The sequence below is a fragment of the Oxyura jamaicensis genome, chromosome 19 (assembly GCF_011077185.1).
Source record: "Oxyura jamaicensis isolate SHBP4307 breed ruddy duck chromosome 19, BPBGC_Ojam_1.0, whole genome shotgun sequence".
Taxonomy (NCBI): Eukaryota; Metazoa; Chordata; class Aves; order Anseriformes; family Anatidae; genus Oxyura; species Oxyura jamaicensis.
The window spans coordinates 7,944,061-7,970,453 of NC_048911.1; the positions used below are offsets into that span (position 1 = coordinate 7,944,061).

The window sequence follows — 26,393 nt, forward strand, 5'->3', positions numbered from 1 at the left end:
TGCGCCTTTGTATTATTCCCAGGCAGATGTGAGCTGCTTACCTGTCCTAGCACAACCAGTTCGGTGTTTGCGTGGTTTCCCAAGTAGCGCTCTTAGACTGCGGACACTCCTGGGACGTAGCTCACCTTGAAGTGGTGCTGCCCGCGGTCACAGCGGGGATGAGACGAGAAATCAAGCGGGGCAGCAACTGCAGAGATTGAGGAGGGACTGGAAGCTCCTCCAGCACTTGTGCAGTCTGGGTATGGTTGGTGGCAACACGGAAAGCTGCTGCAGTTGTCAACTCAAATAGGCACAAAAAGCTACAAATTCAGAGAATTCAGCAGGGGGTACAGCTTGCCCAGAGTGCCTCAGGACTCACAGGTCCAAAGGATGCACCGGGTGAGAGACACAACAGAAGCAGTGCCACAGTCAGACGGTGCTTGCAGGGTAACCAAAGCCTCCCTGTGCATCGGAGGTGCAGCGAGTGTGGTTTAGAGCTTTGCCTTATTTCTGTGCTTTTTACTCTTTAATCCCTTTGAAGTCCCCAAAGCATATGGAGACAGACTTGGGCAGTATCCTGCTCCGAAGGCTCGAGAGGCAAATCTTCCGTGCAGCCCTTCATGTAGCTGGGTTGTAAAAGAACCAATTAAATTCCTGTCCAAGTCTTTTTTTAAAACAAACAAACCTCAAATGTGAATGCGTTTGTGCTGTGTCTGTTGAGCAGGGCGTTAAATTTTTATAGAGCCAGAGGCCTCTCTTCTCCCACTCAGAGCAAAGGTTTTGTTTTATGGTACGTGGCAAGAAGTCTCAGTGCAACTGAAAGCGAGGTGCCATTAAGACAAGTCAGTGCTCTGCTAGGAAAGTCAGAGCTATCTGAAGCTTTTTTTTTTTTCCCTTTTTATCTTTTCTGGTGGTAGTTTGTAGTTTGAAAGGTCTTACAGCAACATTCGGTTCTCTCTTCTACAGATCTCATTCAATGGGTAGGAAATGGTAATCTTCCCGCTTCTAATATTTCCTGTGAAACTGGGGTGGAGCACACAGAGATGGATAGTGTCAGAGTGTCATCCTCTGAGCGTCTCCTCAGGAAGCCCAGGGTGAAGATCATTGCATTTTATGATATTTACCACGCCTTAATTAATAAAGAAGCGGGTGGCAACCAGCTGTTGCAATAGGTTGGAAATAAAGCTTAGAAGTGACCCCAGCAAGAAGTTTTAATACAGCTTTCCATTTACAATGGCTTGTTGCCGTGAGATGTCCATGGCCCTTAGGGTGCAGTACTTGCAACAACGTCGCTTTTGAAAATCCCGTTTCTGTCTTTTGACATGTTTCCATCCATCGACACTGAAACCCGTGCAATCCATCCTTTCCTTGAAAGCGTGTGCTGTAAATAAAAGTGCCTGTGAGCTCTGACGTTGCAGCTGCTTGGATTTCAGTGGCAGCTCGGGGTCCTGTACGTTTACTGTAAGCTTGGATCTGGCAGGTGATTTGCAAATAACCTCTTCAGTCAGGTTCTGTCCTAACCCCACGTGGTGCAAACTAACCAGGATCTGCCAGGGTTGCCTGACCGCGTGATATCAGAGCTAAAGGAGCTGCTTTTGTCTGCAGAGTACGTAGCCCGGTTTTTATAAACATCCTCTCAATCCCTGACTTCCTTCCCAAGGAAACACAAACCTCAGCTCCAGTGGTAGAACAACAGAAAAGTTCCTGTGTGAGCCAAAGCAAGCCAGGAGAGGGTTCCCTGCCGAGTCCCTTCTCTTTTCCACGGTAGCTGCGCCCCCCCCCCGGTGTGGGGGCAGCCAGGGCTGTGCACACCAGCAGTTGCCGTCCCCGCTGTGCAGAGTGCGCGCCGGGGGTGGAGAAGCTGATTCAGGGAGCTCAGCCTTGGCTTTTCCACCTCCTGTCAGCTTTAGCTGCCAGACGGGTGACTGGGAATCTCGTGTAGGCTGTTGCTTCAAGTGCTGCCCAAATCGCTGGGGCCAGGGAGCTGGTATTGACTAATCTTTATTTTTATAGCATATTTGGAAGCCGTTGATACCCAGCAGGTTCCCAGAAGACAAACCCAGGCTGCGTAGCCCGTAACAACTTGGTTTCTCTTTGGGTATGGGGTCATTTACCAAAGCAGCTACTGGCAAAGCGCCTTTCCCTCGTGCTGAGGAGCAGAGCTTTTACTCAGCCCTGCTGAGAGCTGCACCTTCGTGGCTGTCCAGGAGGGGGGAGCCCAGCCTCGTTTTTGAGACAGGGCAGCGTTCTTTCTGCTGGTAACTGCTGGTGAGGTGTCTGAATAGTGCTGCGTGTTGTTCTCCCAGCTGGAGCAGTTTAAATCCCCGTCAGGCACAGTGGTGACTATCTTGTATGCGGCTATGGAAATGTGCTCTGCGTGCTCCTTAAAGAAAAGGAGACCTCAGGGTTAGCGAGTTCAGCGTGTTAATTGCAGACCCAGCCACTGGTACTGCCCGCGATTGAGACTTCTGACCGCTTGTAACGCTGGGGATGACGTTTGTGCTCCATCTGCGTGCTGAGATGAGTGAGCAGGCCTTCGAGGGGAACGTAGGTGTGTGAAGGATGCAGGAGGAGCTTTTGTCATCAGTCATTAACTTTTAAGCAGTTGCCTAAATAGCCTTGATGTCATACACACCTTCGTAGCGAGTCTCTGAAAAAGCAGGTTCTAAATCTAGAAATAAAGTAATCAAAGAGACGTGGCCCCCAAAGAGTTACTGAAGTGGCTCTGAAGACAAGAATGCTCTCTCCTCTCCACGGAGCGTAACGTCTCTCAGTTCAAAGCATCTGCCTTTTTGAAATTTTGCCCTAGAATTTCCTCCAAATGCGAGAGCCTTAAAATAGTCTGGCTCATTTGGCTTCCCCTTCCTGGTGCGATATTTCAGTAGAGCCTGCAGACAATACCATGAACTTCAGAAATTATCTCCCTAATGATCCTTTTATGGGAGGAAACAACAGCCGTGGGTGGAACATTCCTCTGCAGGGTGTAACAAAATTTTCCTCGGGAGTCCCAGACTTGGGCTATTTCTGCTGCCTCGGGAGAGGCTGGGAATGCAGGAGCCGCCGTAGTTCTGGTGTAACAATACGTGGCTCGAGCTGTGCCTGCGCTTTCTGGGGAGCCAGCGCTTTCTGGGGAGCCAGCGCTGTCCGATGTTTATTTTTTTTATTTTTTTTGAAAGTTTTTTCTCAGATCTGCTGCTGGACTGCAGTCTGGGCTGACCTTGCTAGGAGCTCCAGTGCAGTTGTGGTATAATCTCTTTGCCCCAGGGTGTAGTATAAAAAGTTCCCATAGATTTTTCCACTGAATGTGTAACGCGCTCAGTGCGTTTCTGTTTGTCACTCTCTTTAGCTGTTTATTGCTGAACCTTCTGCATGGACTGCCTGTAATTGTTTTGACAGCAGCTGACATGCCTTTACTGCTGGTTTGGCTGAAGCTGCTTCACCTATCGTGCTCGTGTCCTTGCATGAGGCAGCCTCTGCCTTTTCAGCCTGGCTTAACCCTTAGCGGTGTCTGTGCAACCGGGGCACAGGGGCCTGCGTCAATAAAGGTGAGGCAGCTTTGTTTGAAGTCTGTTTTGGTAGGAACTGAGACCTCAGGGGGCTTTCCAAGATCCCCAGTGGCTTTGTGGCTTCATAGTTTGACTCTAGAAACCAACAAAACCTCTTTGTCTGTGGCCCATCTTTCCCTTCCTGCCCTGTGCACGCGCACACGCACAAAGTAAATAATGGATTTCAGTGGGTAAGGGCTGCTTTAAACAAAAGCTTTGCTTATAGAACAGAATAATTCCGTTGCAAGGAGCCTTTGAAGATGTCGTCCAACTGCCCGACCTCTGCAGGGCTAACGAAAAGTTAAAGCACGTTAATTAGGGCCTGGCGTGTCCTGGTGCGGTAGGGTCCTGCCCCAGTCGGTGCTAGACCAGAGTTAATTGTTAACTGGAAGAGGAAAGGGATGTGCTCTGGGCTGGGAAAAGCCGTGCGTGTTTCTCATGGCTGAAGATACCAGTTGATAACTGGGATTGCTTTGTTTGGCTCCCGCTTCTTTGCTTTGCTCCATGAGAACAGCAACATGTTGTTTTTTTTCTTAACTACAGCAGTGCAAAAAAGGGGAGGCAGCTGCTGTGGTTAAGGAATACAAATATATTCTTGTTGCCCAGCCTGAACCCGGCGCAGCAGTAGACAGCTTAATTAGCCGTCCCGGGCTGGGTACCCGTGGCTGTCCTTTCTCATCGCATGTAAAAATAAACACGGCTCAGCTCTGCAGCTGCGGTGAGTCCCAGGCAGCTTTCCCTGCCCGTGTGCTGCAGCGTCTGGCGGTCGTTAAGGCTGTGGAAGGAGGGGAAGGATGCGTCTGGCATAGAAAAATGCCCACGGGTTCTTGGGCTTTACAAGGTCATAGCTGGAATTAAGTAAAATGCGGTTGTTTTTACCAGTGATCAGGAAACGTGGTGCAGAACCGATACAGGGAGGAGAAGAGATGGGAGGAAAAGAAACGAAGATGGACGGCGAGCAGAAAAAGTGATGTGCGGATGCTGCAAGTGGCAGAGGAGAGCAGCAGGGAGCGTGGCCCTCCCCTGCTGGTGGTGGCAGCCTGCCTGCTGGGCGCCCATTTAGCTGGCACGTCCTCAGCTGCAGGGCAGCCGGCGGGTGGTGTCTCTGGAGTCAGAGCTTGTCCTCCCCTGCTCCGAGTGCTGGCTTGCAGGCAGCAGCAGCCTGGTAGGCAGAGGGTTGATTTTGTGCAGCGTTTGCATAAACACGCTTATTAAACAGCACCGTTGCTTCAGCTTCTCTTCCAGCCTCCACCTGTTTGTGTCGAGGTGGCTTTTTGGGCTACAGGTTGTGTTTGGCTCTCGGCTAAGGTAGCCAGTGCTTTCGCATCTCCTGCCATGGGTACTTTGGTTTCATTTCTGCATTTATTTAAATAAGCGCTCTCTTCCAGACATCCATGTGCACGCCGCTTCCTTGGCTGCGGGTTTGGCTCGTGGCCGGCGCTGCTGCGCCTCGCCGAGGGGCCTGGGCTCTGCTGGGATCCCACTGGCCATGTTTGTGTGAGCACTGAGAGCAGATGAGGAGAATCACCTTGAGAGCTCAATAACTAATTAAGCCTACGTCAAAAAAATACTTGGGGGCTTTTCTGTGTCACCACCCCTGATGTTGTAGGCACCAACTCTGGCCTGTTCCTTCTCTCCCCCAGGGCTGAGCTGTGTTGTTTGTTTTTTATTGAACGGTTCAGTTTTCTGAAATACAAACAAGCAGATGTTAGATTTCACTGTTTTAAGGTGATGAATGGATGAGGGTTAAATACCGTGTCTGAGGCTGTGTAATTTTATAGATTAAAAAAAAAAAAAGTCGTGCCACAGATTCTGTAAGGCTCCAGCCCGGTGACTGAAGTCCCAATATTCTTTTGTAACCAGAGAATAATAAACAGAAATTGAGCTGCCAAAATAAATCAAATGTGAGATTCATTTAGAGTCACTTCCCTAGTGAATTATGACAGCTGGACAATGTCCTTCCCATCTAGGAGACACGGCGAGCTCTTTCTAGCCCAGAACATATTTATTGAAAAGGGTTTCAGGTGAATGGCACGCCAGGAAGAAACAGTGCTGTTTATTATTCTTTTGGCTAGTGGCCATTAAAACTGGCATCTGCAACCGCACGAAGAGGTCAGGCATAACTTCTGCCATCTGCTGCAGAGCTTGGTTCGAGGCGGGTCCGAGTGTGACCTTGCCTCATGCTTTTGGGTCAAAAGGTAAGGAACGCACCGTGTGGTCCTGCCGCTGGGGAGCAGGTCGTGGTTTTTGCTGGTAAGAGATGTTTTATTCGTGGTGGTGTTAAAGGCAGGTTGCAAAGGGAGCCTGGGCTGTTCCACAGCCAACGCTGCTTGGTTTCAGGTGCCAGCAAAGCGAGAAGCCCAGCCTGAAAATAGCCATCCTGATAACAGGCAGGAGATTGTGGGTTACTAAGGATTTTTTTTCATCCTCCCCTTTTTTTAGTGTCTCCCATTTTTGGTGAGTTAGTGTTTGTTCCAGCCGTGTTGGGTCCATGCCTGTGGCAGGTGAGCTGTCAGCACTTCCATTCCGAAATCTCAGTTTGCAGGGTTCATGATATGGCGGTGTCCTGAAATCAGGACAGGCGGTCCATTCCCCCACCTAGATCTGGCCTCCTAAGGTCTACGCCTGGATATGAATTCGCCTTGCAAAGTCCGAGAAGCACCAGCTCGACGGGCTGCTGAACTTGGATGCAGGCTGTAAAACCCGTGCTGCTGTGACAGGTAAAATTACTCACCTGAGCGAGACCAATAAAGCTGCTGTCAGTTACAGCACACCACCACCTTTCTTCATCGTGCAGGGCTGGGCGATGCCATAAAGCTGACAGCTGAAAAGGGCGCTGGCTTAACGCAGGAGTGAGCTTCAGGAGCTGGGCTGTAAGGTTTCAACCAGCACTGCATGAGCATCGCCTCCTGCTTCACATCTGCTGTCTGCCAGGGTTCGTGCAGCTGCTCAGAGCACGGATTTTGATTCCCGAGTACGATTTGGAGGGTTAAGTGATGGGACAAGAGTAGCAATTTTAAGCTTGGTGTCGTATTGGACATAATCTGCTTTGTTGATTTAAAGCCTCCTGTGCAGCCGTAGAGGTTAGGACTAGAGCTGATGACAGAAAACGACATTCTTTAGCGGCAATTGTGGTGGTTACATAGCGTTTGATGAACTCCTGGGGTGGAAACGTGCTAAAATCAAAACCAAGGGTGATGAGAGCCTCACAGGTCTGTCTGCTCAGGGGAATTATCTGGGTATCTGTGGTGTGTTGTCACAGTGCTCTAATGGACAAGCCCTCCTGGCTTTAGCTGCAGCAGTTTATCCATCGCTGTAAAACTTAAGAGCTTTCTCTAAAATGAAATCAGACTGAGAATAAAAGTGTGTTTCTACCCTTTTTTGGTCTGGAGGGACTCATTTGTGTGAGATTTCAGTGGCAGAAATTGTTAGGCTGGTCACAGAATGCAAGGGTTTCTTTGAAATCTGCAGCTGAGGCTCCTTTGAGAATCGGGGATGGGAACTTATTTTTAGTCATGGTCCAGATTTTCATTGATCTGGGCTGTAAGTGTGGCAGCAAATGAAAGAAGCATTAACACACTGTATTCAAGAGCGGGGACCGATCCAGGAGCGTTAAATTCTCAGCATCCTGACCACAGCCCAATTTGTAACATTAAAAATACATTTGGATGCTGTGAATTTGGCAGATGTGTCAAGCGTCCATAAAATACTTAGTGGAGGGCAGCTTTCTGATGTGAGTAACGACATCCAATTGAAATATATATTGGCTAGAAGGAAATCAAACTAGCACGTTTCTAGAACACCAGCAGGGAGCATATGGAAACTATCAAGGTATTTTAACCCTTGCTGGGGACAGAACAGCGTTGGTTCAGATCGTCCCAAAGCTCGGAGCTTCCTAAGCAAGCAAACTGCCTCTGAAAATTTGCTCTTTCCCCAGTTAAATAATGTCTTGTAGTACCACACTCTTTTAATTCCTACGTTTGCGTATTTCCTAGCAATTCGTTATTCATTTACTTGCACAAGCTTCCTGATGGATGAACATTCAGAAGTCAGCACGCCCTCTAAGGAGACGCCGCTGCTCGGCTGGACGGATGTGGCGGCTCTAGCAGAGGGCAGGAGCTGTGCCTGGGGTGGGGAGGGAAGGAGGATGCTGTGTCCATTTGCAGCAGCTCTGGGGATTTGCAGAGGCTGTCATTCACTAACTTTGGTTTTAGGCTCGAACACTGCTGCTTTTGGTGGTGTGAACCTCGTACTGTAAGTCATGGACACATGAACGTTCAAAGGGCGCTTCGCTTCGAAATGCTGAATTCTAAATTTGTGCCAGTATTGCTCCCTTAGGCTTGGTCTCATCCCTCTTCTCACTTGGCTTGTTTTATTTCCTCCTTTTGCTGGTTGGAAGATCAAGATAAAAAGGTGCCGCAAGTGATGATGTGCAGACTGACCTTAGACGTTGCTTGGGACAATGCCAAGGAAAGAGATTTTTTAGCCTGTCTTTTTCTCCACGATTCGTGCTTTAACTGCTCCCTCTTGTTTCCTACTGGTGTCTGATGGACTCCTTTCCTGTTGCATCTCAAGGTGAAGAGGGTTAAAGAGCTGCAGCTGATTCATGTGCTGTGCTTTTCCCTCCTGCTTTGGAGAAGATGATGCAGACCTGTGTAGCTCAAGGCCTGTCCAGCTTCCCTGGGGGTAACGTGTGCTACAGAGCTGGGTTTTCCATGTGCATCTTCTCAGTGATCTGCATTGAATCACTTTAGTTAACACAGGAGCAGGGGAGCTTCCACTCTGTAAACACAGACTAGCTGGAAAATGGGACTGCTTAAAATCCATCCAGTTCTTAACCTGGAAGATCCCCTTCCCCCTGCAAGAGCTGGCTGAGGAGCCCGTTTGCAATCCTTGGTTTTGTAGGCACTGGGGCTGTGCCGACCCGTGCCTGGCTGGCAGGTGAGACACCCCGTGCCAGAGAAGGGGCAAGCGACGTGCAGCCAAGCCTGTCGCCTTGCATCGCACGCTCCATCTTGCTCCGTTGCTGGTCCTTCCCTCTTCCTAAATTCACAGGTGTCAGAGCAGCCCTGGGGACAAACAGCCCAGCAAAAGGCACTCGGGCACCACCACCGATCGCTCCCCTCTCGGGCAGAGACCTGCCAGGGCTGTACTTCTCAGCTGGTGCCTGGCATCCAGGGACCACAGAGGCTGCACAAGGTTTTAACAAATAATGCCGATGGGTTAATTGTAGCTCGCAGACTCGCTTGCTGATTGGAGCCGTACGGTGTTCATCCAGGGCATTGCAAGCTTAATTTCAACATGCTCGTTTCATGTAACCATAACAGATCATGTATTCAGTCACTTATTTATTAGTGGTCCTCAGCCCTTGAGATGAATGGCTGTTTGAGGGAAGGAAATACAATAACGTAGCTTTTGCGGACCGGCTGGGAGTGCCGTAAATTTGCATGTATAGTGAGGAAACCAGTAAATAACATTGTAAGGTGACCCCTGTGTCAGGCCACAGCAGCGAGATTGGTGGGAGTTCATCGCGTAAACCAGCTCTGGCAGAGGAAGAGCAATTCCTTTTCTCTTGACACGCTTCTGGTTTTAGAATTTCTGTCCACCATAAATCCTCTATTAATAAAACAGCAACAAAAGCGGTAAGAAAAGGCTTTTAAAATTCACGATTTGCTGTCTTAATGGGAGCAGGGTGTGGTTTTACTGAAGGAAATGCATTCTTACCGAACATGAAGTGCGGTCTTTTTATACATCTGTAGTTTCCCATCTCCTGTTTTACAGGCAAGAGAGTAATCGCTATGCACGGTAATAAATCTATTTATTATTCCTTGAACAATTAGACCTGCTTTCCTGCCTTAGATGTCAGTTTCATATTTCTTAATAATGAACACCATTCATCAAACATGAGGTGATTTGGTGCTTTTCTTCCCCCCCCTCTTCGCAGTGACCAGGATGGTGAAGGTTTTTTCCCCATTATTGGTTTTACTGATTTCCTTCCTTTACGTGCAGTATTTTACTTTCGGGTGCTGCAGTCGGCATGTTAAAGCCAAAAAATTTTCATTGGTTTCCATGAAAAGAACCATAAAAATGTTTAGCTGTAGACTTTGTGCACCAAATAACACTGGGGGTTTGTTCTGAGCCTTCCCTCAGATCCCTTTGGTAGCGCCACTCTGACTGAAAAGAAATAGATTTTTACACGGTGCTACTTTGAACAAACCTCACTTATGTTTGAAGAAAGATATTTTCATCTCTATTATGTAAATTATATTTAAAAAAGCAAGCACCTCAATGAATTAGCTTCTTCTAGCTCAAATAAGGAATATGCATCTCTTAGGAGAGCAGCCCTTGACCTAGTTGAAGACTTGTCTTAATGGCAAAGGAGATGTTTGGAAGCAGGTGTTGAGGAATGAAGGCAGTGTTTAGGAGCCATTCCAGTTTACTGAGGACGGTTAATTTTGCTGTTGAGGTCTGTGTTGTTTTTTTTTAACAGCTGTAGGGACGTATACCCCTCTCTGAGCGATGTGACGTAGAACTTGGACAGGCGGGCGGCTGCTGTCCGCGTCTCTCCCCAAATTACAGCCAGGTCATTTCGCGCAGCAGCAGGAGGCCGCACTTCTTTAACTCACCAGGCTGGGGCACAGCACGTGTTGTCTCTCATATTTTTCCAGAGACCGTAAGGAGGTAAAAGCAACAAGTGCCAGGACCAGGTGATGACACCAGTTCACCTTGTTTTGGCAGTTTTTGGCGTACAAGAACAAAATCCCACTCGAATTTGCTCGCTGTTCCAGGGGCAGCCTCGAGGAGGGGAGCAGGCCCGCTGCCCCCGGAGCGCAGGACGGCCTGCAGCAGGAACCTGGGCTTCAGGCAGAAACCAGTCTTCTGTAAAAAGCCTCTGCTGGTTTTTTGTCTCAGCATTATTAATAGTACGTTAAAAAAATAGATTGTGTGGTTTCTCTTTTGTTCGCTGTTGCTATGTGAACAGCTTTAAATCTTCGTTGGATCGGGACATTCTCTGAGGATAAATTATGGGCAGTAACTTTGGAAAAGGTCCCCTTTATCCAACTAGATGATGTTCTGTCTCATGAAGAAAACAGATAAGATAGTTTTTCCTATGTGGATAGGGATTTTATTGTAAAACCCTTCTGAAGATGCCAGATGGAAATCCTCGCTCATGGAGGATGTTGACTCTTGTTGACTCTGAAGTTGCTGAAGGCTGTCGAGAGCAAACAACTTCGAACCAAGTGTTGATGCTTTAAATGCACTGCTTTTCTTGGGGAGCGAGCTGGAGTTGCTGTGGAAGGATTGCAGAGGATGGCTGAAGGTCTTGGAGTTCAGCTGGCAGCCGTGCATCGGCAAGGAGAGCTGTGGTGTTGTCTGAGCCTGTGTCAAGAAAAAAACCCCTATGGGAAGGGAATGGTATCTGAGATGTTTAAGAAGTGTATGGGTAGTTGGGAACTTGGAGTGGTCCTACAGAGTGCCAGCATCGCTCTGTCATGTTGCATTGCATGCAGGACCTCCCCGAGCTCCTCGCCTTGCCTCCCCTTGGCTCCACTTGCTTGAAATCCTGACTTACGCCTATTCCTAAAAGTTGGCTTGAGGTGATTTAAAGATTGAATGATTTTTGTGAGGTTGCTTTGGCTTTGGCTATGAAGGAGGATAATTGGATAATGTCTCCTCTCAGGGAATCTTTTTTTGGGCTGGTTAAATCCTCACCTCTCCTTCTGGAAAATCCAGCAGCTCTGCTGAATTCCCTGGGATAAGAGAAATCAGCATTTATTGTCGGCGTGGAAGCAAAGGGAAACCTAGCAGTTGGCACCTGTGAAGAATCACAGAGTGATTTATTTATTTTCCAAACCTATCCACATCTCAGGATACGCAGGGTGCTTGCTGCATGCTTCATGGCCCACGTGAGCGATGTGCTGCAGCCGTGCCCTGCACGCAGAGCCTGTACTTCAAGTGAGGCAAGGAGCGTTCTTCAGGTCTTTGGTTTGGGTTTAATCCACGTACCCTCAAACGGGATAGAAAACTTGATTCTGAAAGGTGACTAGGCTGGAACCAAATGAGAAGGTGGATGGTCATTTCTAATCGAGGTCTCCCTGAGCACGTTTGTGTGTTCACTTCCCAAACATGCCATCTGACAGCTGTGTGACACTAATAGGTGAAGTGTTAACTTTCATGTGATTCCGAAGATATTTCAGAAGAGACTTTTCCCCTCTGGAAAACGAATTATAAAACGTTTCCAGCTCTTATACTTTTTATTATAACGCAGCTACGTTCCAGCAAAACCTCCTGGCAGATAGCTTGCTCCTACATTTCAGAATGAAGATGTGTTAAATTTATTTGCTGAAGGAGCTTGTAGCTAGCCCCGTAACCCTGGTCATGGGGCTGGATATAAAAAGAGGGCTAGAAGCCTACTTAACGGCGGGGAAACAAAGCGGGGCTGGAGCTGGAAATGTTATCAGGCCGGGAAGGCGAAACGTGTTGAGTTACTTCAGAAGTCAGAATTGGGACATGTGATTTCGGACATGTGGCTTCACTCACTGCATCCACGTGTGGCTCACGCTGCTCGTGTGAGGTCAGATGGGCCAAGGCTGTATGAAGACGACCAGATCCCCAAAGCACCCTGCAGTAAAACAGCACAAAAATGTGAGCCAGGTCCATTTCCCACGCTGGACCTCCGTAGGTCCTGCTGAACCTCCGTGCGTAGGACGGGCGCCTCCGCTCCTCATGCCTGCGGGTGGCAGGCTGAACTGCCCACCCCAAAGCAATCTGCCAAATAAGCAGGGCGTTTTCCAACAGGATAACATCCCGCTAATTCAGCGAGGTTTTTAGGCAAGTACTCAGTGTTCTGTATGTGATGTGTATTTTTGATTTGGGATTGATGGAACATTGGGGTTTTGTGTGGAGGTTTCATTTCCCTACTCTAAATTAATCAGGAGTAACTACATATTTTTCTACGCTTAGTGAACGGAAACCTATTGCAGTAACCTTAAACCTAGTGGTGTTCCAGGTCATGTCAAGGAGGTGCTTTCATAGAATGTCTCGATCAGATTTTGCCAGACCATTTTTCTACAATGGGTACTGAATCACTGGTCCGCCTGGGCTGAAATCCCACTGTGGGCATCGTTGTACACTGGCTTTTGTTGTGCTGCTGCTATTTTCTTTGTCACAAAACTGCTCCCCTCCACTGAGACTGGGCAACTGAATGTTTCTGAGAGGTGACAACTGCTTGCAGGTTTTCTTTCCGCTCTGACCTTGGTTCTTTTTCAGGCCCTGGAAGAAGCTCAGAAAGCCATCCAGCAACTCTTCGGTAAAATTAAGGATATTAAAGACAAGGCTGAAAAGTCAGAACAAATGGTGAGTGGCAGCTTTGTCTTGGCCTTTGAAGGAGAAGGGGGCACTGATTTTTTTGTGTCTTTGCTGCTGCTGCCTGGTTGGTAGTTTGCTGTTAAGCATGCTTTACATATGTACCCTTGGCCTCGCATTAATGTGGCTGTGGAGCTAAGATGGGGAGAGCCCTTCTCATCTCCTTAAAACTTTGTTGCCGTGGCTTGATATTTAACCAGACTCCTGTTTTTTTTGTTCACTAGGTTAAAGATATCACGCGGGATATCAAGCAGCTGGATCACGCCAAGCGTCATCTGACCACCTCCATCACCACCCTCAATCACCTGCACATGCTGGCAGGAGGAGTGGACTCACTGGAGTAAGCACATGAATTTTAGTGGCACTTTGACACCACTGCTGAGTTCCTAATTTCAGTGCAGTGCTCTGAGTAGGTCTGTAACAGCTGCTTATTTTTCTGGAGGGAAGTTTACTTAATAGGTTGGGAATGAGAGTCTGGCTTCATGCAAGTGTAAGGCAGTCTGTCCAGTTAGGTATCGTCATCAGGGATGTGCTCTTCAGGGGTTTGGGGGGATTCTTAGCGGTCTCTTCCTAAATGGGAATGGGATCTCTTTTTTGGAAGGTCCACTCTAATTCTGAGAACAAGTTCAAAGCAGCCTTACAGCTTGTACTGTGTATGAAGTGGGGTTAGATGGTTCTAATAATTCTTTGTGGTTTTCTTTTTTTAATGTGCTTGAGAAACACAGGCTAAGGGAGTTCAGTTTTTACATGTTGCATCTGTGAAGTTGTGAGACCCAAGCACAGCCTGTTCTTGGATTGCAGCAAATTCTGCACGAACACTGGATTGCAAAGTGTTCAGAACTAAATTTTACTTAGGCTGCTGTCTCCATTGGAATCATCCTAAAGGATGAAATAAAAATAAAGCTTTTTTTTTTTTCTGCAAGCTCCCTGTGAAAGTTATTAACAAAAAAGCCGAGGCTAATGGCTTTTCAGCGTAATGATTCTCCTCTCTGTGAAGCTTTAACTCACACTTCGTGTGTGATGACGAATGGCTTAACTCGGGTCATTATAATAAAATAACATTTACTGCCTCCGGACCCATACTGGGAAGCGGATGCATTCAGTAGTTTACATGTTCTTTGCCAAGTGTTGCTTTTGACATTTATGTTTGCTGGAGCTTTGTTAGATGTGTGCTGCATTGGTTTATTTTAGCATCAGTTAAGTGAAATTTTAATGCAGCGTTGGAATGTTAATGAAGAGTTGTGTATTTTAGAAAAATAAATGTCAGTAGAGACTGGCATGACCCGGTATGGATGAGGTAACCTGTGGAATTGCCACCCAAGATTTTCCTCAGACTTGCTTTGTTAAAATCTTTTAATTTCCTTTACAGGGCTATGACCAGGAGGAGACAGTATGGGGAAGTTGCCAACCTCCTCCAAGGCGTTGTGAATGTGTTAGAGCACTTCAACAAATACATGGGGATTCCTCAGATTCGGCAGCTTTCTGAAAGGTAAAGTCATCAAACACTGAGTACTTGCATGCCTGCTGGGAAGGAAAGTTAGAAAATGCATGAGAGAATCAGTTCCTCAGGAATGTAAAGGCTGGACATGGCGCTTTGAAATTCTTTCCAGCCAAAACAAACAGGTTAAAATTGGACAGTTTGCTCAAATCTTGAGCAGCCTGTTCTGTTAAATAACAGTAATGAATATGGATGCAATTCAGGAATGATCTGGGCTTCTCATTAACTGGCTTTTAATTTTTTTTACCTGGAGTAATCTGTGGAAGAGCAAATTGTTTTGTGTGATCTTCACATGCAGGTGTTTGTTGTAAATCCCGAGGTGATGCTTTCTTATACCTTGAGATTCTGCTGCCAAACCTGCCACTGTTTCCCTGGTCTACTGAGATCTGAGGCATGCAGTGAATCCCCCCCAAATCACACGCACCACGCCTGACGGCAGTAATCATTTGTGCTGAGTTTGTACAGTCCTGATTTCCTAATGCGGAATTATGCATTTAAATTTGGTGAGTTTTAGTGCAATTCCAGCAGCAAGTGCCCACCGTTCTCCGCAGTGGCATGTGAAGGCTCGGTGGTGACTAAGCCACCAGCTTTCCTACTGTCTTCACTTGGGACTTTATAGCTGGGCGTCAAGGGAACAAGATCCTCCCTGTTCTAGGCTACTTTGCTGTCCCTAGCCCAACCCTGCCTTACAGCAGGCTTATTTCCCCTTGCACCACACAGATGATGTTTACTTAGCAGCTTGTAGGAGTGCTGAGCACAGCTCAGAGGTGCCAACAGCCTATTAACATTTGGGATGAACCTTCTTAATGATACAACTGTATCTGATAGCATTGCTCTTCAGTTTGAAAATTACACATCTGTCACCACCATCCTCTTGATGCCTGAGATTACTTTGCTCATTATAGAGTTAGTTCAAGGAGTCTTCTAATTAATTAGGGTTTTGGTGACTAATTAATTTTGTGGTGACTCCCTTTGCTAAGATGGCAGCTGGCTGCCTGTGCTGTTTAGTGATGGAAAAAGCGTTTGAGTGATATGTTTGTAATAATTCCATGTAAATCTGTTGGACTTTTCTTTATGGTATGGATACATCTTCCAGAAAACCCAGATGGAATCAATGAAGCTGAACAAAATAAAGATCCACCCTAAATCTTGAGAGAGAAAAGATGGAGCCTTGTTTTAACAAAGCATTTGACCGTAAGCATTTGCTGAAATGAACACGAACATCAAAGAGAGATAAACATATGTCAATACTCTTCTGAATTTAGGTTGTTGTCAATTCCAGCTTCATGCTCAGAAAGATAACTTGCTTCGTTTTCTTCCAGATTGGTAATGACAGAAACCTGCTGTCACTGGCCATTTTAAAGCCACGTACAACTTTAAGCCTCGGTGCAGAACTCTGGCTGGCTTTTGCTTATTAGGGGATGATTTATTACTTTTGTAGTTGTTGGTAATTAAAGAGAACAATTCACGATGCTGAAAGGCACAGTGGTATCAAGTCACACCAGAGAGACTGGCAGGGACATGGAGGAGAATTTCCTTTGTTTTCTTCTCCTTTCAATATAAGGATCTGCAAAGCTCAAGAAAGGCTGTTCCTCTTATTTTTAGCAGTGCCTCTGCGGGGCTTTCCTCCCAGTGTTTACGCAGCAAGAGTCGTGCCATCTGGTAGCGATAGAAGTGGCTGCTTGTGGGGTGAGAGGAGAGCTGCACCCAGGGTGTTGCTGGGGTCTCTTTAGTGCCTTGACATCCAGGCAGCAAATTCCTACAGGGAGGTCTCCAGCGCAATAATATCTGCTCTGCAGTTGGACTGCCCTTGTACCTAGTGGGGCCCAGTGTGGAGTTGACTTCTCTCTCCTTGCTTGGAAATGCTTCCACGATTCATGAAACATCAAAGGAAGTTTGCCTGGCTTCTCTCGGTGCTATTTTTAGGCTGAAATTACTGGGGTTTGGTATCTCAAGGATTTGGTTTAATAGCACAACTGAAGCCTCTTGGATGTTTGTGAAGGCAAGAAACACTTCAGTGGATTTTGGCACAGACCGTGACAGTAACCGAAGTATCACATACAGTAACTCTATTATATACACTGCTAGACGAGTGGATTCTCTTGCTTTATTTAATAAAGAGCCTCTCTTTCTTGGCGTGAATGGAGTGAAGTCAAATATGATTGGGAGACCATGTTAGGTGCTTAGTGTTAGACGTGATCTTTGTCGTCTGGGCTTCAGTCGAAGTTCCTGCTCCTAGATGCTGTGAAAACTACTGATACGTTTTATAGGTTGCTTTCTACCTGTTCCATCCCCTTGAGAATAACCAACCAAAATCCCACTGTAAGTATTTATTGGAAACCTGACTGAACTCTCAGTTGGGTTCTTGGAGAGACCCTGTTGGGTACCGATGTAAAAATGACATGATTTGCATCCAAGTGTGAGCATTCTCCTAATCGTGTTCCTAAAAGTACTTCTGCTGTGGGGCGTTGGAGGTTCTTTGTTGTAGTAAGTGGCAATATTTTCTCTCAATATTCTTCTGTTCTCTATCTGTAGGGGGAGCTTACAATTAGTGGTCACAAACCCACCCATGAAGAAAGCCTTGCAGATAGTGGAAAAAAGCTTGGAAAGTATTTGGGGGGAAAAAAATGAAGATTATAAGTTTGCCCCAGCAGAACAGGCTAGCTCAGCCTCTTTGTATCTCAGCGAGCTGCCAGGCGTAGTTTAAGATTTCTGGTAGCTTTGGCTAAAGGGGCTGCGGTTTCTAGTAACTTCTGTCATTTGAAGCATAAGTGTGAGGATTTTTTTTTTTTTTAATGGTGGGGAAACAGTACAAGAAGCCGCTAGTAATAAAACAAAAGTCAGAAAAACAAAAATCTCTGCTCGTATAACCAAACGTTTTGGCGCATGTGAGCAACCCCAGGAAAAAGCAACTCCCTGCTGCAGCGAGCCAGGATGGCTGCTGGGTGCCCCAGCAGGCTGCCAGGAGGGATCCAGTCAGGGAAGGAGATCTGTACAAAGCCAGCCTGGGGAGAGATCTGAAATCTGTTACCAGCTGTGAGTGCCTGAGCTTGCTGAGCCTCAGTGGGTAATTCACTTTTTGTAAGTATTTGAACACACGCTCTGGTAGACATGCACAGACGGCCCTTCAGCAGTGAACGCGAGTGAAGCTCGCCCTGCGATTGCGGCTTTCACCCCGGCAGTTTCCATTCCCACTGCAGGAAGGTTGTCCCCAACTCCAGAAAGGCTTGGAGCCTTGGGGAGCAGGAAGCTCCAGTGGCTGAAGCAAGTGCTGTCTTGTGTTCTCCGCCTAAAGCAATCTTTCTGGAAAAACACAGCGTAAATGTTTTTGTTTCTCTGCGTGTGCTGGTGGGAAAAAAAATAATTGTGTGGGATTGTGTGCTTACATAAAGAGCGATAATTACTGGGAGGGTGCTGAGGCACCCCGTTGTTGCTCACACATGCCTAAACCTTTGGCCGGTTGGATTTCTTTGCCCCATCCTTATCTCTTAAAACATTAAAGAAAAAAAAAATCATTTTCCTTGTTTGCTTTCAAGAGATTTTTTTAAGCAGCACAAGTTTAAAAAAATACTACTTTAACATCCCAACTCTGCAAGGCATTCATGCAAGTTTCTTAGTTTAAGGATATGAGAATCCCCATTAAGGATACCCTTAAGTACTTTCCTGAATCAGAGCCTAAAACAACAAAGCCCGTGGACAGGGCTTTTAACTGCTTGACAGTGCCTCTCTTAAATTTGTTGAGGCTTGAGGAATCTGGCTGCTGTTCTTTCCAGTGCTCCCACTGTACTCGCGCTGCAGCTGCTGTCTAACGGGAAGGTCCCTGCTGTATGCAAGGCAAGAAGTACCGCAGCTCGTGGGTCTGGTTGTGTATGCAAACTCATTAATTCATGTGACTCCAAAAACTAAAGGCTTTCTGTTTGCTGGTCACTGAAAAGATGCCATTTTTCAATCCATGCTTACTGTATGCCTGTAGCTGTGGTTGCTGGGCTGAGTTCCTCCTCCTCACTTAAATTCTCTGCTCCATCTATTTCAGCACATTAGTGAATCCCTTTTGTTTTACAGTTACGAAGGTGCTAAGTGTGGATCTGTACCTGGAAGGGTGAAAGATTTCTAAACGTCCTGTAAAGCAGAAAGCTTGAGTGAGAATTAAGCTTGACATCGCAGGCAGGACGCTTTTCAAGCAAAATCCCCCCAGATAAATCCTGGATAAGGCAGGTCATACTTGCAGTTAAATCACAGATACAAGGTTATATTTCAGCCATGACTTATAAAGGACTAGAATTGTTGGCGTTTGGCACCGTTCAAGAATCCAGACCATTCTCCAGCATTGTCAGGTCAGCTTGGAGCGGAGCATTTCCGCTACTAATGGACCTAAAATGGGGAGGTTAAAGAAACAGATCGTTCCTTGATGAAGTTGAGGAGTCGTAAACAAAAAGCTACCCGAATACTTCCCACAGTCTGAAATGCTTTCACAAAAGTACATGTCGCCATTCTTTCTAACATATCAATCTCAGTGGAAAAATCCACTGCTTTGAATAATCAATTTAGTCCTTAAAGTGTTTCCAGTATAATAAAAAGTGATGGAAGAATGCGAGGGCTGCAGAGGGATGTAAGTGCCTAACTATTTATTTTGGCTCTTCCCAGTATGTGTAGGCATTTCCATTTCCCTAGAAGTATCAATTAAGCCGTATTGACTTTTATTTCTGGAAATTGGAAGCCTTATTCTCAGCTAAATCAAGAGCAAGACTGTGATCTGTTCGGACTTTTTCAGCCGTCTCATACCTTTGCTCTTATGCTGCTTAAGACAGAAGATTTATAGGATAAAACCACAGCCGACAGCATGCACATGGATGCATTTAAAAATAGGTCAGTGCACCTGGAGCTGTGAAAGGCTCGCTCTGAAGATTGAGGCATTGTGAAGTTCTTGTGTTAAAAGCATACTTCTTGAAACTTGATCAACAGAAACAAGTATAAAGATCTGCTATAAACTGATCACCGTGGCGTTAAAGGAGCCGTGCTGATTTCTCAGCTGATTAAGTGGCCGTTATTGAAATACTAAATTGCAGCAGCACGAGAGCATCGAGGACTCGTTCCAGTAGAGCTCAGGGGCTGATGCTGTGCAGATGGAGCTGTCTTCCAAGTGTCATTCGTGGAGGAAATACTTCCCCAGTTTTGACATACCGGCCTTCTTAATGTGGATGGTTTTTCTTTAGCGTACTTTTTTATTTTGTCCCTTACGAGAACCCTATGTAGCTGTTAGTTTTTCAGTCCACTTAGTAGGAAAGTTTGCAGAAAATGGAACAAAAGTTGTTTTTTCTGTCCTCATCAGGGTGAAGGCAGCGCAAAATGAATTAGGACAGCAGATCCTGGCTGACTTTGAGGAAGCCTTTCCTTCTCAAGGTACAAAGGTAAAGCTCTTATTTCCCTTCTTCTTCCCATTGAAAAGTGTTGCTGAAAACTAGCCAACATCTTTGTCATCGGCTTTTATCTCATTTTACATCTAGGCTTGATCTCTCTGTTTCAGGAGCTAATTTAGAAAGCAAATGAGTCTCCCAGGCTGCAGGGTGCTGAGCACACTTCTCACTGTTTCTCTCCAGCGAATGTGTGAGAGAAATAACACCCTTCCTCTGTCAACGCTGCATCTTGAGTCTAGCTGAGAAGTGCTGTTACACTGATCATTTGCACAGACAGAAAAAGCACTGATCGGTGAGAACCCCATCACGGGGACTTTAAAAGTCAGACTTGTTAAAACGCAGCTCTTGCAGCGCGGTCTGCGAGCCGGTCAAGGATTACACCAAGCGCTATGTGGCCCTATAGACCAAAGTGGGGCCCTGCACCCTTGGCATGTAATCCAGGTGTTTCTCACCTGTGTTTGTGGTTATTTGTTGGACACACAAAGTCTGTGTTGTATCCAGGGAAAGCCAAGCACAAGCTGTCTGTTGACATGCTGCTGCCACCAAGTTTGTCTCTTGTTTACTCAGCACAGATACAAATCTGGGCTAGGGCTAAGGCACCAAATGTGCTTCCCCCAAATTATGCATCCAAATGTTTGCAAACAACATGGGGGTAGGTGTGAATTTGAATTTATTCTAAAGAAAACACTGGTTTTGTCTTCCAAAGTGCTGGCTCTATTGGTTCCTTCATGAAACTAGCAAAGTACAGAAATGAGGAAACTGCTTGGAGCAGATTCTTGGTGAAGGGCAGATCTATGTGCACACGGAAGCTTTAAAAGAGCATTTTTAATGCTTCTAAATTTTCTGCATTTTCCATTAACATCATCATAGGGGTCAATACAGACCAGCAGATTCTCCTTTAAGCGTTGCTTGCTGGTCATCACTAGACTGCTTTTTCCCCATTAATTTGGCCTTTGATTTTGCAGAAAAGTTCTCTTGTTCCACATCAGCCGCTTCTCCTTAGCTGTTCTTCAGAATATCTAGGACAAGGAAAGAACTTTCCGAAGTGCTAGAACCATGGTTCTTTTCTGTAAAGGAGGTTGCTGCACTCCTGCAGTAAGTGGATTCCTGGCTGTTGAGCCACGGAAGAACTTTCTGGCTGGTGAAATGGAGGGAGCTCAATTCCATCCAACGGTAGAAAGATGCCTTGGTGATAATAGAGCAGCATTGAAAAGAGGAGAATAATGGGAAAGGATTAAAAACGAGATAACTTGGATACAGTACAATTTCCAATCACCCATTCAGCTATTTAACTTTAAATCGTTCGTTCCTGTTTATTTTGTTAGAGGCCTGGTGGACCCAGCAACGTCCTGCGTGATGCATGTCTAGTCGCAAATGTCCTGGATCCCAGAATCAAACAGGAAATCATCAAGAAATTTATTAAACAACACCTCTCGGAGTATCTGGTCCTTTTCCAAGAGAACCAAGATGTAAGGGAAGCATTGCGAGCTACATTTGAATTCTGTAAATGCTCCTGCAGAGCAAAATGCAAAGTTCACGTTTCCACAGCTTCCTGTGGTAAAGTGTCTTTGACCTGAGGGCTTGGAAGCAGCGACTTGCTGGTGTGATACGGACTGGCTGATGAGTTGGGAGGCAATGTTGTCTTATGCCAGGATGACTTCCTCCTCTCCTAGAGCTTAAGTTCATAGATCAGCACTGTAACAAACAAATACTTTCTGCCTTGTAAAGTGTTGAAAACATACTCTGATAGTTGCAAACCCAAAACCCTTAATAAAAAGAAGTTCAATAGAATTTGCTCTCTTCTCGCAAGATAGGATTTTCAGTCTAGCATGTGTTTAGGCACTTTACAAATGCTAGCAGTCATTCTTCGGAATTATTAAAAGTGATCAAGTTTACTGTGATCAGTAGCCCGAGCTCCACTGTGAAACTACAACAGTACAGTTAAGCAGTCGGGCTGAGTATTGACAGCTGCTGCTGTTAAAGACCCTGTTCTTAAACATACTGCTCTCCATCGCAGGTCGCCTGGCTGGATAAGATTGACAGGCGCTACGCTTGGATAAAACGTCAGCTGGTGGACTATGAGGAGAAGTACGGGCGCATGTTTCCCCAGGAGTGGTGCATGACGGAGCGCATCGCTGTGGAGTTTTGTCATGTCACAAGGTGAGCGTTGGGCATGGGGGCTTGTGGTGCTTCCCGGCAGCGTCAACATCCTTGAAACAAAAGTTTGGGCATGTCTTTTGTCAGGTTGATCATGCAGTCATAGGGTTTTAAAGGCAATCTCCTTGTGTATATATAGATGTATGTGAATTGCACGTGATTAAAAGCAAGTAAAGAGTGAACAACCCAAGAAGTAACCCTAAAATTGTATTTACTGTTGGGAGAGCAAGACAGTATGGAAATGGATTTTCAGTGTACAGATGTAAAAACCAGTAATATTAGAAGAAAGTGGAAAAAAAAGTGGGAGCAGACTATGATGTGACTGTCCTGGATTGTGTTCTTTGAAAGACAGAGGCAGGGGACCAGAGGAAAGTTCCAGCAGGAGTTCTGGGTTCCTCCTTAGTCACTGCACTTCCCAAGATTGGTGCTGCTGAGTTTCCTGCCAGCAGTGTGTTCTGGGTGTTTGGAGGCAGGGTCCTGTTACCCAAAGCTGTTAACAACTGTGGTTGTTTGCAGTGTGATCTGTAAAGCAGTTTTGTTGTTAAAGGGAGCATCTTAGGAATTAGCTTGTTCTGTGGTGAAAGTATCTCTAGGCAATAAAATGAATTACAATCTTAGGTTTTGGATCTTTTTCTTTATAAAAAACCACGTTTATTTTCCCCGTTTTCTCATTCTCTTTTTCAGGACTGAGCTTGCTAAGATAATGCGTACAAGAGCAAAGGAGATTGAGGTCAAATTGCTTTTGTTTGCAATTCAGAGGACAACCAACTTTGAAGGACTTCTGGCTAAACGTTTCTCAGGTTGCACTCTGGGTGATGGGACAGTGGTAAGCAGATTTCTAAAGAGCGATCCTTTCAACTACAGCTTCCTTGGGGGGAAAAAAGCCCATCTCACACATAACTGTGGTACTGGGAGGCTGCAAAGAGCGTCACCTGCAGCATCCACTGGCAGGTGGAATGTTTAGTGTGACTGTATTCAGTGGGTTGTAGTTGAGAAAGTGATTCCTAATTTGTAGTTACGGTAGAGGGGATGGTGTAGGGCTCACAAGAAGGAAAGTACAGTGACTGTGTACTCCTTCGGTTCTCCTGGACGTTGCTGTTTGCAGCTGAAGCCACATTGGTATGGAGAACCACGGAGTAATTACGGCACGGTGACTGCATTGTAATACTTGTTCTCTGCATATTGATGACACATTATAACCGAAAGTCGTCTCCTCGGTTCATTTCTAGTTACCACACGTTTACCCCATGGTAACAACTTCCAGTCTCACACTGGGTTAATTTTTCTTGCAGGGGTGTCAATAGCTTCCACTTCTCAGTGTCTTGTTTGGTAGGCTGTTAAGGCAGAGCCAAGAGAAGCACCTCGGTGAATATCTCTGGGGTCATCTCTCTGCTTTTTATGCCTGAAATCTCATCTCAGTGCTCTGCCAGCCGAGTGCCCTGGGAGCACAGAGCCCACATGTGGCTCAGGAGCCACTGGTTTGAGGTTCGCTGCTCTGGCCAGCTGGTGTCTCAAAGCCTACTTGGATGTGATAATTCAGTTTATGAGGCAAGCCTGCTGGGGCTGTTTGTAATTTGCTGTGGATCAGCAGGTGCTGCTAATTAAAAAGGGAAGTCCTGTAAGGATTTCTTCCTGGCTGAATTTAGATCTCTGAAGAATATTGGCTTTGTTTTTCTGTCAAATTTCATACAAAGTTTGGAGCTTTAATTAAATTGACTTCACTGGGTTCTTATCCCTGTGGAAAAGGTAGGCACAGAATCTGTAACAAATGAAATAGACAGAAGGGGAGAGTGCGGCTTGAAAAAAAAAAGTTTCCCCTTCTGTCTGTGTGATGTACCTAGAGGCTATGACACCCGAGATGTCGTCATCTGACCTGTTTTAAACACAAAATGAAGCCCATAATTTTAAACAGCTATCTAGTGAGTCCACAGTGGGGACGAGCAGTGTCATGGGAGCAATAACGTAGGATTTACTGCAGCAGCAGCAGAGTTTTGGAGCCTCCTGTCAGGGGTGGTGCCACCAGTCCTGCAGTTACGTGTTTTCAAAGGATTTAGGAGCGAGTCACAGCAGTGCCTCCTGAGCAAGAGCCACCCTGCCATGTGTGCCTCTCCGTGCGTAGGAGAAAGGCATCAGCTAGAATTGTAAAGTGAGATGCTTTTACCTGCAAGTTAAATAAAACCTGAGCAGAAATCCCCTTTTGGGAGAGAGAGGGAGGTGGTCAGGGCGCAGGAGCCATCTCATCTAAGCTTCCTGATGACACGTGGCTCTCTAAGAAAATACAAAGAACTATGCCACTGGAGGAACCACTCTGAGCTCTGCTTGAGCCTTCTGTGCCCTTCTGGGCTCTGCACCTGAGAGCTGCTGAAGCAGCAGGGAGCCCTGGTGGGTCTTCCTGGTGGAGACCACGTGTTTTGGAGATTGGGGTTGGAGAGAATGCGAATTTCACATTTCAGTCAGCCCTTTCCAGGGATGACTGAGACAGTTCAGTGAGTGTAGGTGCAAGAGGAGCCGGCTTTACAGGTGAAACCCTGACGTCACCACTGTACTTGGAGAAGACAAACTGCTGTACAGTGCTTTGAAGGGCTTAGTAAAGCTAAACATGGATGCAGCTGTGTGGACTGTGGGTCAAAACTGATTGTTCTCTGAGGAGTTTCCTTTTTTTAACCTTTACACAGAAAAAGCCAGAAGTGCCTCCTCCCTCTACCAACCCATTTCTCGAGGATGAAGCTGGGACAGAGACAGATGAGATTGTAATTGAAAAAAGTGATGCAGAAAAAGTAAGTTTCTGAAGCTCTCCTGTCCTCAGTGAGGCATTCTCTGTGTCAAAATCTCTGGTGGTGCCTCAGCTTTTCCTGTGACATTGATTGGAAGGGTTTGTTTTCACAGCAATTCATTTAGCACGGTTTTGATTCTGTGCAGCATACGAGCTCCCAGTATGACTGTGGTTTGCTGTGGTTCGCTTCACTGAAACCAAAGCAATCTTTATTTTAGTTAATAGTGCAGAGACAATCCAGTCGCATGAGAGCGAGTAGGATTCTGTTCTAGCCCATGCAGCAACAGCTCAAATGTAACTAGAGGACTTCTGTCAAAGAAAGATGAACTAGCATAGTTGGGTTTTCAGATCCCAGGAGGAGCTCCCCCTACAAGGAGTTGCAATTCATATTTTGCCTTGTCAGCCAAGCAGACTAAGTCTGGAGTCATCAGACAGCTCATTGAACTTTCAAGTGTCAGTTTTAGGGTTTCACTCCAAATATATTACTTCTGGGATTTTTCTATCTGTGGTGTTTTTCATCCATTACCTCTGCGTTGCTGGCAACACCTAACCGCTTGTAAAAGCACTGGGTTTCAAAAGCCCTCTGCAAACAATAAAGGAGTGAATAGTAAGAACTTTTGTTTTAATTGGCAGCGGTATCAAAGTCTGCAAGAACTCTATTTTTTACTCACCAGACAGATATTTTCTAAGCATTCAGTTATATGTTGCTTGGGATAGGTGCCCTCCCTTTGCTCAGTGAGTTCATGGGCTGTTTACAGGTGGTAGCCTGATACGTGGCTGGGGCTCTAGGACCTACTCAGATCCATGCCCCAAAATAATTTCTGGGCTGGTAGCTTTCCAGCAGCACAGCTGGGTGCAGTGCATCCCCTCCGGAGGGCAGCCCTCTGCCCTCACCACACAGCAGAAGTCCTGAAGCAGAATGATAAAGCAAAGTTTTGTTGTTTTTTCCATTAAAATGCAATGTGGAGAGCTGGTACTGGCCAGACTTTATCAGTGATCTAGAAGAATGAGGTTGTGAGCTCAGGGAGACGTGTGTGATGTATTTTTTGTGAAGAGCCTTCTTTCTGCTCTCTGCAGCGGCTGAAAGAAGGCTGGCTCTGATGTGCAGTGTTGAGATGAGGGGACATCCTGGGAGAAAGCAGTAGTGCCGGAATGCAAGCGAAGAGATAAATCACAAAGCCTTTTTAGGTGTTTTAGGGCTGGTTTTAGTGAGCAGTGGAACGCTCTGCCCTGGCCAGAAGCACCTGCATGACACCATAGGCCCCAACAGTTCTGTTTCAAAATGCCAAGAATTGGCTATTGCCGGTGAGTTCATGTTGGAGGTCTCGTTTTCTGCTGTCACCAGATGGAGAAGAGAAAGGAACGGTTGAAGATGAAGGGTTGAGCGGTAGAGCTCCTTCAAGACACTAGTTCTGAGAATTCAAGACACTTGTGAATGTAAGAGGGAGCCTAAGAGTGAGGGGGGAGGAATCCATATTAAAAAGAACCTCTTTTAGTGATCCTAGCAGTTAGGTTTAATCTGTTTACTTTGGATAGTAATGAAAGGAAACTGGGCCAGCTGCAGACCTCCTTACTGTGACAACAGTAACCTTTTATTATTTCCATCAAACTCAAGGAGGAAATAGCTTAAACATCTGCAGCTTTTGGACAGGATTGCACTC

General features: G+C 46.2%; 1 protein-coding gene across 1 annotated transcript in view; it reads left to right on the forward strand.

Moving 5' to 3' along the window:
- The window catches only part of VPS53 (VPS53 subunit of GARP complex), a 62,085-nt gene that overhangs the window by 4,655 nt on the left and 31,037 nt on the right, over positions 1 to 26,393 (forward strand). The window contains exons 5-12 of the mRNA XM_035342803.1: positions 12,795 to 12,881; positions 13,115 to 13,230; positions 14,260 to 14,379; positions 19,718 to 19,796; positions 21,128 to 21,271; positions 21,820 to 21,962; positions 22,644 to 22,785; positions 24,635 to 24,736. Of these exons, the coding sequence (XP_035198694.1) occupies positions 12,795 to 12,881; positions 13,115 to 13,230; positions 14,260 to 14,379; positions 19,718 to 19,796; positions 21,128 to 21,271; positions 21,820 to 21,962; positions 22,644 to 22,785; positions 24,635 to 24,736 (933 nt within the window). The remainder of the gene's footprint in view (positions 1 to 12,794; positions 12,882 to 13,114; positions 13,231 to 14,259; positions 14,380 to 19,717; positions 19,797 to 21,127; positions 21,272 to 21,819; positions 21,963 to 22,643; positions 22,786 to 24,634; positions 24,737 to 26,393) is intronic.